The 12,985-nt window shown below is 39.7% G+C and overlaps 1 protein-coding gene across 1 annotated transcript in view; it reads left to right on the top strand.

The window, feature by feature from the left end:
* OTOGL (otogelin-like) overlaps window positions 1-12,985 on the top strand; it is a 99,142-nt gene that overhangs the window by 16,252 nt on the left and 69,905 nt on the right. Inside the window, exons 11-19 of the mRNA XM_009327658.1 lie at window positions 1,795-1,901; window positions 2,603-2,728; window positions 3,444-3,552; window positions 3,807-3,853; window positions 5,259-5,404; window positions 6,643-6,766; window positions 8,445-8,622; window positions 9,559-9,683; window positions 11,477-11,686. Coding sequence (XP_009325933.1) covers window positions 1,795-1,901; window positions 2,603-2,728; window positions 3,444-3,552; window positions 3,807-3,853; window positions 5,259-5,404; window positions 6,643-6,766; window positions 8,445-8,622; window positions 9,559-9,683; window positions 11,477-11,686 — 1,172 coding nt within the window. The remainder of the gene's footprint in view (window positions 1-1,794; window positions 1,902-2,602; window positions 2,729-3,443; window positions 3,553-3,806; window positions 3,854-5,258; window positions 5,405-6,642; window positions 6,767-8,444; window positions 8,623-9,558; window positions 9,684-11,476; window positions 11,687-12,985) is intronic.

Below are 12,985 nucleotides of genomic sequence, written 5' to 3'. Positions count from 1 at the left end.
AGAAATTCAATTCTCATTGGTTTGGGTGCGAGTTACACCCCCTCAGCTGCTGGCATTATATGCAACCTGGTATTTTCCCCTTAGCTCTCCAGAGTCCTGTTTAGTTCTTGTCATTCAAGTTAAACTGGTGCTCCAGAGTGTAATTGAATAGATGACTGAGCAGTGTACCACTTCCTTTTTAGTAGGTTTTTGAAATTAAGAAGTAATTGTCATAAATAGCAGGATTTTTACCAGATACTATTATGGCCTTCTCAGAGTATCATCAATTTAATCAAAAACATACAGAAAGGATCACAAAACTAAAAGTAAGAATCACTCAATATAATTCAGTGCAACTTGTTAGTTCATTTCTGATGAATTCTTAGTTTTCTGCTTTACCATAAAGTCAAGATGGAAGAATTTGTGTTTGTAGGCAAATCTCCAAAGTGTGCTTCCTGAAGTTTATGATCTGTACATTGATTTTGCTCAGGGAAGAGGTGAGTTGCCTCTGTATGGTCTCTTTGTAAGTCAGGAGTTTATTGTGGCTTTTTCTTAGCCAAAGAAGAATAATGAAAAGCAAATTTTCAAATGTGATATTGAATCAGTGTCACGGTGTTAAGGCGGATTTGATTTTTGTCAGCATGCATATGTGTGTTGATGTGAATTGTGTGAATATTAAAAACCTTGAAGGAAGTTTCTGTGTCTCAGAACCTCATTAATTTAGGCTTATTTTGTTTATAAAAGAGACCTCTCTTCTTGTGGCTTAGTGTTAGTTTATGAAGTTTTTTGTGAAGCCACAGTATACGCCAAGTATTCTTTCTATTAAGACCCATTTAATTGGATTAGATAAGGAGAGCTGGAGAGACTCTGATCACTGTAACAAAGAGTATAGTGGTGTTTGATTTGATAACAGATGTGTTGAAAGCAGAATACAAACACAATATAATATATTCTTAAGACCATTAAATTTGGAAGCATGATCTTGTGTGCTGAAAGACAAACTCAGCTGATCTGTCACAGTCATGCTTATAATAGAAATGTCATGTTATGACTAGTTCATTTTGGCATCAAGTCCTCCACAGTGAGTGATGGGAGTTGTTGGACTTTCACAGTAACAAAGGGTTGGTGGTATCTTGCCTTATGTCACTCACATCTGAATAAAATTTGAGCTTACCTAAACACTGATGAATGTCTCTTTACTTGATCCTGGCAAAAGTGCACTGTACAGCTCCTTCTGTATAGACTAAGGCAGAGATAATGTCTTTGCCCAAGGTCACGCTGTAAATCCCTAAGCCTGTCTACAGTATTCAGTGGATAACGCTTCTGGCACCGAGCACTTCAGCACAAGGTCAGGAGTCCACCAACAGGGTTCTTCTCGCCTAAGTTCGAGGCAACTGGAAACTTGAACTTGCTACTTGGACCAGAATGTCCAATATCAGTGTAGGTTGGAGTTTCCACATCATGCAGGAAGGAGAGGGCTTGAGACGTGGATCTTGAGACTGTTGAGTTGTCTATTGTCTTCAAGACAAGGTCATGTTTCTCTTTCAGCATAAGCAGCATTTATCTTTTTTGTAATAAATGAGTAGTTTTGTTCACTGTGGTAGCATTAAACTGAAATAACTTTTTGTGAGATCAAATGATAAAAACACAACAGTGTATTCAGTATAGCTCGTTCCTTTTCATAGTATTTTCACTGTGTGCTGTTACGACTGAGTGGTGTCAGCTATGTGTGAAGTATCCTGTGCAGTGTCCCGTGGCAAAGATTTGTAGATGGGATTTGAGTTCCTTGATTACACTCTTGTTTTATCATTTCAGAGTGGATGATGATGAAACATACTGCAGGGCGGTGACAGAGTACGCTAGAGCATGCTCTCATGCTGGGTCCCCGGTGCGGGACTGGAGGGATGACTTTCCTGCCTGTAGTAAGACTCTTTAATAAAGCATACTATCTGACCTTTGAGATACCCATATATTCATTTCAAATAATTCCATCTTGACAACATTTGTCACTATAGGACTCAAACCCAATACTGAAGTAGATCAGCCAGCTTCCCTATTGCTGGCAAACAATGAAGTCAATGACTTGCTAGAGGAATATTTTAATTCCATTGTGATCTGATCTAGATCCATACAAAATTCATGTTTCCTCAGATTGCTTGAAACATCATGTGTGCTGATCATATTCTAGGACAAAGAACAAACATCTGTGGAGACCTGATGTTGCCCCTATTCCCAGATGGCCTTTCAGCCTCTACTGGCCCTATAACAGAATTAATACAGTTAATCCAGGTCCTTCGAGTTATCACCACCACCCATCAATCGCGGTTCAGTCTCATGCACAAGACTTTGAACTAGCTGAGATATGAGCACATGTTCCCCTGTCACAGAAACTATAACTTCTTTTGGAGGGGTGATGTAAGAATTTGGTAAAGACAGACTTAAATACTGATGAGAGATTCACCACAGCTCTTCAGTTAAAACCTCTCCAAACAATCCGTTGTACCTGATCTGAATAATTACCTATACCAGAAGTGCTGCACAACTGTTTATTTGAGAGAGAGGGGTTCTCCAGTATGGAAAGAGAAATTGCACTAATGTTCAATGTACCATGTATTTTTTCTAGCTGAGAAGTGTGAAGACAGCTTTGTACACCGTGACTGTATCAGCTGTTGTCCACCAACCTGCACATTTGAAAAAGATTGTCTTGGCAGCAACCTACACTGCTTAGATGGCTGTTACTGTCCAGATGGTAAGTACTGTCAATTTTATGTGAAAAAATATGTGTAAAGCTAATATCCAACATCATAATAGTTGTCTAAATAGACTGTGCTTAAAGTTAAAGCCTAAAAATATGAATATTGTAAATTCTGCTCTAGCTGTTGTTATTCTCACTGTGATTTTTCCTTTTATTGTGTTCTAAACATTTCTCTAGAATACAAAGGTGGCTCAGAATGAAATATCAGTTAAAATCTGGAGCCATCACTAATGCTTGCTACAATAAGATATTGCATAGATTTAATCCACTTTCTTTGAAATATTCCAAAATCTATTGAGGTTTTGTTTAAACAGAATGTGTCTTATGCTCTGTACAGGAAAACAAACTTCCTGAGACCTGTACTCAATAAAAATTAGGGCTTGGACTATGAACAGTCCTGTTCTAGAAGGACTAAAGATTATGTGATCTCAGAATCTTTTCATTTTTGAGTCTGTATAGTTTTACATGCTTAAGACAGACATTTTTCATAAAGCAACTATTCAGAGTGACAACGGCTTTGAGAGAGCTTCACTCTTCATCACTCTGAGCTCTCTGCACTCGCTGGGCGACTTTTTTTGCTGGTCCCTGGTTAAGACTGGTGAGATCACCTTCTGGCAGATTTGAATGTTTGAGTCAGGTGGGGGGAAAGCAGTGATCCGGAGTTTGTTAATTTGGTTTTTATCTCATTTATTAACTTTCCTCCCAATAGGTCTCATTATGGAAAATGGAACTTGTATCTCTGTGTCGAATTGCCCTTGTATTTATCATGGAACTGCCTTCCCTGTAGGCTCAAAAATTGAACAAGAATGTAGCAACTGGTATGTGAAGGCCTCACATCTGTGTTTCCTCTCTCTGTGCCTGCTGCCCATAGTTAGTTTAACATCATAGTCACACCTACATATTAAAGAATAGTTAGTATCTATGTTTTACAGGCTGGGCCCTGTGTATCACTAAAATATGCAGGCTATTCTATGGAAAGGGTGAATTCAAGACATATTAAGTAGCTCAAAGCTGCTCTTTTTGCTAAAGATCAGAACACTGACTTTCTGTGTTTTGTGATTTTTCTTTTTAGTATTTGTATTGGTGGCATTTGGAACTGCACTGATCATGATTGCCCAGGTATCTGTATTTCATTATTCTTTTCTCTCCTCAGTGAACATAAGGGATAAACTTTTCAGAAGACAACAGAACCAAATGTGATCCAAGGGCTTGGGATGCTAATTTAAGAAGAAAGATTAAGCAGATGGATGTTGAGAGTAGCAGTGGGCCAGCTGGGGTGAAGCTGTTAACTGCCTGACCATACTCATCTTACCTTTTCCCATTTGCTTCCCTAACTCAGTGTGTTACATCCACATCTTGTTTTCTATCTCCTGTTTACGCTCTATGTTCGTTATGGCAGGTGGCTTATTTCTACTGCCTGTGCAGCACCTAGGCCAGGTATAAGGATCTCCTCACTTCTAGGTGCAACTGTAATGCAAATAATAAGAAAAACATAATTCTGATGCTCAGTGTGCTGTATTTTCTCCCTTGTAACAGCAGTTCATGTTGGGATAATGATCCTTATCTTTAAAGATTACATGTCTCTGTAATGAGTTACTCAGAGGAACATGCAGTAGTCGGGTAGTGAAACTCCCGTGACAGTTCTGTATCTTAGACAAGATTATACTATGAAACTTGTGAAAGAGAGAATTTTTTACAAATTAAGGAGCCGCCTCTGAATGAGGTAATAAATGACTTAACAGCTACTAAGCAAGGCTTGACAGGGTGGATCTGTAGTATAAAATAGTTGATACTGAGAACCACTCCATATGTCTTGTGTGTGTGTTGTGTGTGCATGTGGGGGGGTAATTATGACTACTCTAGTCTGGTCCTAGGGACTGAATGCCTGTTAGTAGCGGGAGCAAGTTAGATGTGCTCCCACAGAGCACCTCCTGCTGCAGTTGCAGCCAAAATGAATCTAATTCATGTGTTCTGACACTGCCCCATGGTGTGAATGAAAGTGCAGTAAGTGGGGATGCGCTGGAGACTTGTTTCAACAGTGCATTCCTGATCTGAACTGAAAAATGAATATAGATGCGCCCTGAAGACAGACACCTGCAGCCTCTTCATACCTGCGGCAGCAAGCAGTGCCATAGTACCCTAGAAGGAAGGAGAAAGAAGCTTGTCCTCTTTCAGTTATGCCAAAAGATGATGAGGAAGAAGATTCTAGGAAACTTCAGAGTTGTAATGAAGAGAAAACTCTTTTGCATTCTAGAGAACTTGTGACTCAAAGGCATCTCATCTAGTTAGAACCAAAAGATGCTGCACATCGGTGTGTGTAATATGAGATGGTATCTGATGGAAATAGGTGTATATAACATATTTTATTTCCAAATGCCGTAATAGCTAGACAGATTAAAGTTAGCCTGGATTATGTGCTTAGAAATAAGGAGAAAGTTTCTTATTTATCTCTCTTCCATCATTTACAGAACAATGGTACATTCTTATGCAAGTGAACATTCTTGTTTATCCTTTTTCTCTCAAGCTGAGTGCTCCGTCACAGGTAGCTCTCATTTCACAACATTTGATGGACGTCATTTTACCTTTCTTGGGATCTGCCAGTACATTTTGGTAAAAGGCACTGGGAAAAACAAATTCACAATCACTCTACAGAAAGCACCTTGTGGACAGGTAAGTCATATTTTTGTGACTTAAATATTTTAGCATATTTAATTTGTTAGAACAATGCCTTTTAGAAAACTATTGAAGAGACTAGCCACCACACATATTTGTTTGAAAGTATTTTGGCAGGTATCCAACAACAGGCTTTATGAATAGAGGTGCTTATAAAAAGTACTTACCTGCGAGACTGGATTTAATGATGTTATTAGTCACCTAGGCTCTCAGGAGAAGGGGCTCTGAGACAGTGACTCACAGCTGCCCGTGTGCAGAGGGCTGGGATGCCTGAAGTCATCAGCATGGAGTGATGCACTGAAGCTGCCCTACTATGGGACTGTCTCTCATGTCCCTTCAAAAGCTAGACTATGAACTTGTGCCTCTGCTTTTTTTGTAAGCACCTCCTTCTCCTGCATAGGTGTTGAGACTATAGGTGTTTCTGCATTTCAGGTGGCCTCAAGCATGAAATGGTTGGTTAGGTAGCCACTGAGAGATAAGGATGCTACTGGAAATGACCCTTAGCACAACTCTAGGCACCTTGGAAAGTTTCTGGGTGAAAACATAGGGGACCCAGGGAGCATAAGATGCTTGGTTTAAGCTGGTTATGTGTCACTTTTTATCCTGTACTTAGGTTCATAAATTCTGCCTGGATAGCACTCTAAAATGATGGGTGTGAGTTAGTTTATAAGTCACCATTTTTTGATAGTCAGATATTTATAAATTATTGTAGTATAATTCTGGAGAAATTATATCCTTTTGGTCTGCAGTCAGAGATCATGACTATGTTTGAAGGCAAGAAGCATCTTCATGTGCATAATAGTTTCTTTCTCCTGCATTGCTGCATTTGGGCTCTGGTCGTACCAGCTTGATGTAGACAGGGTCAGACTCTTGCTCAAACACTGGTTAACCCAGCAATGAGGAGTACCCAGGGTGGCCATGCAAGTATGGCCTTTTGAACCCCAGTACCAGTACTTGGGGACCTCTGCCCACTTACTACTAGACTGTCATAATAGCTAAAATGCATTCTCCTTGCTCTTATATGCATATGAAATGTTTTATTTTGTTCTACATACAATTTTGGGTGCTCTGTTTGATGCTTTGAGTGATAGTTTACAACTGATTTACCTGATGACAGTTCTGGTATTTCCTTTCTATACAACTGTTTTTCCCCCTGTTTGTTTGGTTTTGCTTTCCACGGTGATATTAATGTCTTTCTTTGCCTGTTTCTGATGGTGAAACTTGTTTTTACTTAGAACTTTGACCATGCCTGCATTGAGTCTATAACACTAGTTCTTGAAGATGATGTGAGCAAACAAGTAACACTCACGAGATATGGTCAAGTCCAAACTGGCCCTAACCAAGTTTTACACCTTAATGGTAAGAAGAGCATGGAGTAGAATTTTACCAGGGTTCACATTCTTTCTTTTATATGCTCCAAAGCTTTTATAATAATATCTGTCTATGAAAAAGGAATTTCTTCAAACATAACTTATGAAATGTACAATCACTTACTTCTTATACCCTTAGTAATGGTTCTAGAAATGTACTTTTTTCAGCCTGTGAAATAGAGTCCTCCATTATGCCCTCATTTCTTTGCATTTCTTATTTTGCAGAGTACCTAGAGATTCCACTTATTTTGTTTGTGTTTAGGGGGGGGAGGTAAGAAAAAGAAGGGAGGTGAAAAGAGGTTGGAAATCATCTTGATGCTGATGTTAAGGTTTAGCTTGATTAAAGCTTTTTGTAATAAATGGCATGGAAGAAAATCCACGTACTCTGTGGGATCTACGCTGCTTTCAGCGCTGACTTATGTTGTTATTTCAGGCAGGTTACTTCACCTTTTTGGAAAGGATAGTAAAATAAATCATCCTTAAAAGGATGTTATAAAATTAAGCACTGAAGGTGGAAATCATATTGCTAAATTTCGTACCTTACAGTGATCAGTAGTAAATTCTTACTGAATTTTTAGTCTCTTTCTGAAAGAGTAAAGTGGGAGTTTCCCTTTCCTTTCCCAGCCTCCGGCAAAACAGAATTTAGGGAGTTCTGTGCTGGTGGTTACAGCTATGTCTTTTCTTCACTGAATTTATCCAGTCACAGTTCTGCTTCTGGCAATCACAGCTTCCTATGGCAACAGGTTTCATAGCTTAGTTATACTTTCAGTTATGTTGACAGTTCTGCTTCATAATTTCATTGATAATTTCATTTTATGTCTTTTGAATCAGTCCCTATTCACTTTGTCTCTTTCCATAGTTTGCAACAAATATAATCTATGACAAATATTTTGTGTCACATTCTTGATAATTGGGTGTATCTAGTAAGTCTTATCAGCTAAGAACATCTTTAAGCTCACATAAGCATTTTATCTGCCTCTTCTCAGTTTATGCACCTAAGTGTGTGTATGTGCATGCGTGGAGGCTGCTTGTGAAGGTAGAACTGCTTTAAGCCTGCAGCTGCAAGTAGCCCAACAATGTGTAGCAAATTAATGCTGTGACTGTGAAATTTCCATTTCCTCACATAATGGATTTGCTGGGAAAGAAAGCTGGGAATTTGATAGGGCCTTAGTTCACATACAGCCTAAGGAAGGAGCTATACTGATGTCGTATCAATAGTAGTAAGAGAGAACCTTCTATCTAAAGATTGCAATACACTTTACAGACATCTGCTAATTAATCTTATAACATCCCTGGAGACTAAGAAACAAGTGGTTTCTTGTCTTCTCTTCTCATTGCCTGAGGCATGCTGTTGCATTGCTTTCTTCTAAAAAAAAAAAGAAATGCGAAAGTGGTTTCTGGATAACTCACAGGTACAGGAAGGTGAGAGATTTTTTATTGTCAACAATAGTTGCAATTCCTGATTCGTGTTGCTAATGAAGAAGATATGTAGTCTCATAAGTTCAGATGGAGAACAGGTAAGGTTATTTGGCTGCAGGTGAAGTTGTGCATAGTTTCTCATTTTATTTCTGAGTTTTAAAAATCTATTTTGTTTAAGGGCTAAACCAATACAACCTGGAAGTTGGATTTCAGTGGCTTTGTTTTTCTTTTTCTATTGCTATGTGCAGGGGCTATTGAAATTCAGAATATATCTTCTTTCTTTGTTCAACTGAAAACTAGTTTTGGTTTGAAGATACTGTTTGCTAAAGATGGAGAGAGGATCTATGTTGAAGTTGATGTCGGCTGGAAGAGAAGAACATTAGGACTATGTGGAACCTACAATGGGAATTTAAGAGATGATTTTCTGTAAGTTGCATATTGTACATTTAGACTGTGTTTAATTACAAGTGAAAAGTTTTGTTGAATGTAATCATCTGATTATTTCATTTCATTACCATGCTCATACTTTATTAAACTAACCAATATAAAATCTCTCAATTAAAATGTTAGTCACTTTTTAAAACATGAAACTCATAAATTTAGCTAAGCCATTCTAAGATGTTTACCTAAGTAATTCTAGAAAACTACCATGTTATTTGTAGAAGTTATTAGATGATGATATTGCTTGAATGCACTTTTTTTCCTCCCTGCTGCTTCCTTATCATCAGAGCAAATACATGAGCACTGACAAAAAAGAGCAGATGATAATACTAGTGTCATCCTCACCTGATTAACACTTACTACTGCTTGACTTTTTTTTCCCACATCGAGTTTTAATGGAAAAAAATGTAATTCTGAGCCACAGGAATAGTTTAATTAGAAGGGCACACTTTCCTTATTCTTTTACTTCATTTCCTCCAAAGTTCCTCAAGCTATAATATCACAAAACTTTTCTAGCAATAATAAATTCTTCTGAAATACTTAGTGAAAAACAGCATCCAAATGCAAGCAGCCCCCCTCTAGAACACTGAAATTAGCTAACATGTCAAACACACTGAATGTATGTACTCAAATAAAGGCCATATTCTCCTCTCATTAATGCCTCCTCCAACTGATTTCAGAGTACTTGAATTAAGCATGAGGGCAGACTTTGAGTGTAAGAATATTTTTGCATGAGTAAAATACTGATAAAAAAGCTTCACATGCCCTCTCTTGTTTTATACCTCACAGATGGAAATTCTTTTAACACATTGAATGTTCAATGTTACTATGTATCTAAGGCTTTTTGATGTACTTGCATCCTCACCCGTGTAGTCCATAAGGTCAACAGGACGCTTGTAGTGTTGATCTTTGCCTTTTCAGTTCTCCAGCAGGGATGATAGAAGGGACCCCACAACTTCATGCCAATGCGTGGAAGGTTTCCTCAGCTTGTTCGGTGCCTATCAATATTCCTGTGGTTGATCCCTGCAACGTTAATCAGCAAAATGGTATGTTTTCACATGGGAGCCTGGAATTACCTGTATCTTATTATTATGGTACATTTTTTGTTTTCTCTGTGAATGAGTTGCACATACATGTATTTCAACTTCAGTTTTAGATGTGTACTCTTTCTTTCCTTTTTCTTTTTTGGCAAAGACCATTCTTTCCAGACATTTAGCATGTAAAATGAAGTTAGTCCTCTGTAAATACAAGCTAGTTGATCATTTAATGCTGGGTGTACTGGCCATGAGTCCTAAATTCTGCAGAGTGCTAGGCAGAACACCATCTGTAGTCCTGTAAATTATGCCAGTCAAGAGGATGTTTGTAGGTTGACAAAGAAAGTACAGGAGACAGTGTCTTGCCCAGACAGTGTTCAGATCAAAAGTCCTGTCTCTGGCTTTTCCATGCTTGTTGCATTAAAAGATTCCTTATCGTCCATCAAAGCTGTCTGACACAAACTGATGCAAACAATCTGAGATCCGTGGATTTGTTCCAATTACTGAGTAAAGATTTAGTTTTGGCTGGTTAACGTGCCTATGTTTTGTATTGAACTTTCACTGTCTCCTCCTTTCCATGTTGCTGTCCTTTTCAATTAATGAAGACAATGGGCAGACAGTAGTTGCCAATTCTGACAGAATTTAGTCTAATGTTTTTAATGGTTCAGACATAAGGCCTCACTAAGGATGTGGGATTTGGCCATATTTAGAGCCCATGGGAGGAAGCCTAGAATAACCATAAACCTTTAAGAATCTGGGGCATTCTAAGACTTTTTATGCCTTCAGCATTGGCTGTCTTCTAAATCAGTACATCTCAGCCAAGTTAGCGCTCTCCGAGATACTTCATGCCTCACCTTCAGTTCTGTGCTTCCTCAGTGAAGGTGGAGTTTGACATAAATGTAAGCTGCTTAGAGCAGGAGGGTGGACTACATGACCTTCTGAGGTCCCTTCCAGCCTGAATTTTCCTGTGATCCTGTAATCATCACTGGAAAAAGCAGTCCCTGAGTAAGTGGTCCTGCCCCACGTTACCACCTGTGCTGAGCCAGCACAAGCATTTTTCCAGGTCTGTGATGATCTTAATCTGATGAAACTGAAAAAGAAATTATTATTTGTTTGTTTACTTACTTTGTCAGGTTACTTTTCAACCAAGTCAACTTCACTTCTTGAATCTGGTTTACTGAGGGACTCCAGAAATCCTTGTGTCAGTGTGTGTATGTGGGAATGAACAGGGAAGATGAAGGATAGGGACACTCTTTTAGCAGCAAAGTTGGCTTAAATATGGTCCACACTATGGTATTCCTGAGATACTCCACCACCTGTGGTGGTAGTATGCTTCAGTGGTAGGAGGAGGGTCTGTTGGTGCTAGAAGATATATGGCCAGCGTGGGACTTGCATGCCCTTGAGCTCCAGTTTGTAATGCTTCCTGAGTCCACATGCCAAGAAGTATATGGCCATTGCTGATTTCAAAGCTAAATGAAACATCAAGTAGGAAAAAACATATTCCAAGCTTTGGAGGACTCTTCTAGCTAACTCTTTTGAAATATATTATTTTGCCATTTAAGTTTCCTGCACTACTAGAGGAAGGCATAACTGTTTTTATATAGTTATTTTTATCTTAATTGGATTTTATTGTTGAGGGAGTTGCTTACAATATCAGTTTTAAACTACAGAACTTTGCAGAAAGACATTGTATACAAATTTTTGTTGCACAACTGGCTATGTTTGGTTTTAATATTCTGTGCTATTAATTTGACTAACTGTTATATTAAAATGGATCTGGCTAAAACAATGTCACCTTCTCTTAGCTGGGTATGCATCTCACTGTGATATCATCAATCAAGAAGTTTTTGCTCCCTGCCATGCCTACATCAGTCCAGGATTATACTACCAGCTATGCCGCTTCGACGCATGCAAATGCGGAAGCAGCTGTTTGTGTAATGCTTTGGCACACTATGCTTACGTCTGTGGCAAGCACGGGATCATCGTTGACTTCAGATCTCATATTTCTTACTGTGGTGAGTAATGTTTGCAGAACAGAGTATCTTTTAGAAATGTGTAAAATTCTACAAGTATCATTTGCTCCACAAAATACAGGGATTGGCCTTTTTTGCTGAAAACTGGAATGGTGCCATGGGCTAATGACATACTGAGGGGAGAATGCTAATAGCCTTTATATTAGGCATCTGAGTTGGGAACGCTGAGCTACCTCACAGGGAGTGCCTGTCCCTTTCTGTTGGCTACAGAGAGAATTTAGATTTCTGACTTTGGACCCCTAAGTCATATGGAAGCCTCTATTAAGCTAAAGTAATAGAGCTGCAATAGAACAGGGAGTTGCAGGATCAGGGCTGTTCCCTAAGGGAAGGCAAGCTGGGGTGGAAGGGGCTCCCCAGGATGGGCAGGGCAGGGTGGGCAGTGATTTGCCAAGGAGGATATAGCAATGATTTAAAACAAGGCATTTCTAAACCATAGAGTAATGCCTCAACCTTAACTGCACCATTCTTCCACTCTTGGAAACCTGAGTTACTAGATAGACACAGCCACCACACACGCACATACTTAACATACATAAAGAATAGACACCTACTGCTTACAAAATAGACAATTCCAGCCAAGGAATTGTCTAACACAAACCCAGCTGAATCTAAACATTTCTAACTTAAGAAACTTAAGAGATGCTGGGGGAGGGGAACCTCAATCCATCCCACTCCTACCAGTTTCATGCCAGGGCCAGCAATAGATGCCCAGAGCCTGGAGAAGGAACACAGGTCAGCAGGAGAGCACCCGAAGAGCAGCACAAAGGAACTCCAGCCAGTGAGACAGCTTCATCGGGGGCCCAACTTAAATGCCTCTATGCAAACGCACGTAGCAAGCCAGTGAGACAGCTTCATCAGGGGCCCAGCTTCAATGCCTCTATGCAAACACACGTGGCATGGGGAATAAACAAGAGGAGTTAGAGACGTGTGCATGCCTGCAGGGCTACGACCTTATTGGCATCACGGAGACATGGTGGGATGGTGCTTATGACTGGAGTGTTGGGATGGAGGGATACAGGCTTTTTAGGAAGGACAGGCAGGGGACACAAGGAGGGGGTGTCACCCTCTGTGCCAATGACCAGCTGGAGTGCATGGAGCTCTGTCTCGGGATGGGTGAGGAGCTGACCGAGAGTTTATGGGTCAGAATTAAAGGGAAGGCAGGGACAGGTGACATTACGGTGGGGGTCTGCTACAGGCCACCTGACCAGGAAGACCAAGAGGATGAGGCCCTCTATAGACAGATAGGAGCAGCCTCACGCTTACAAGTCCTGGTCCTCATGG

The sequence above is a fragment of the Pygoscelis adeliae genome, unplaced genomic scaffold, assembly GCF_000699105.1.
Source record: "Pygoscelis adeliae isolate BGI_AS28 unplaced genomic scaffold, ASM69910v1 Scaffold113, whole genome shotgun sequence".
Taxonomy (NCBI): Eukaryota; Metazoa; Chordata; class Aves; order Sphenisciformes; family Spheniscidae; genus Pygoscelis; species Pygoscelis adeliae.
This window is presented reverse-complemented; position numbering and strand designations above follow the sequence as displayed.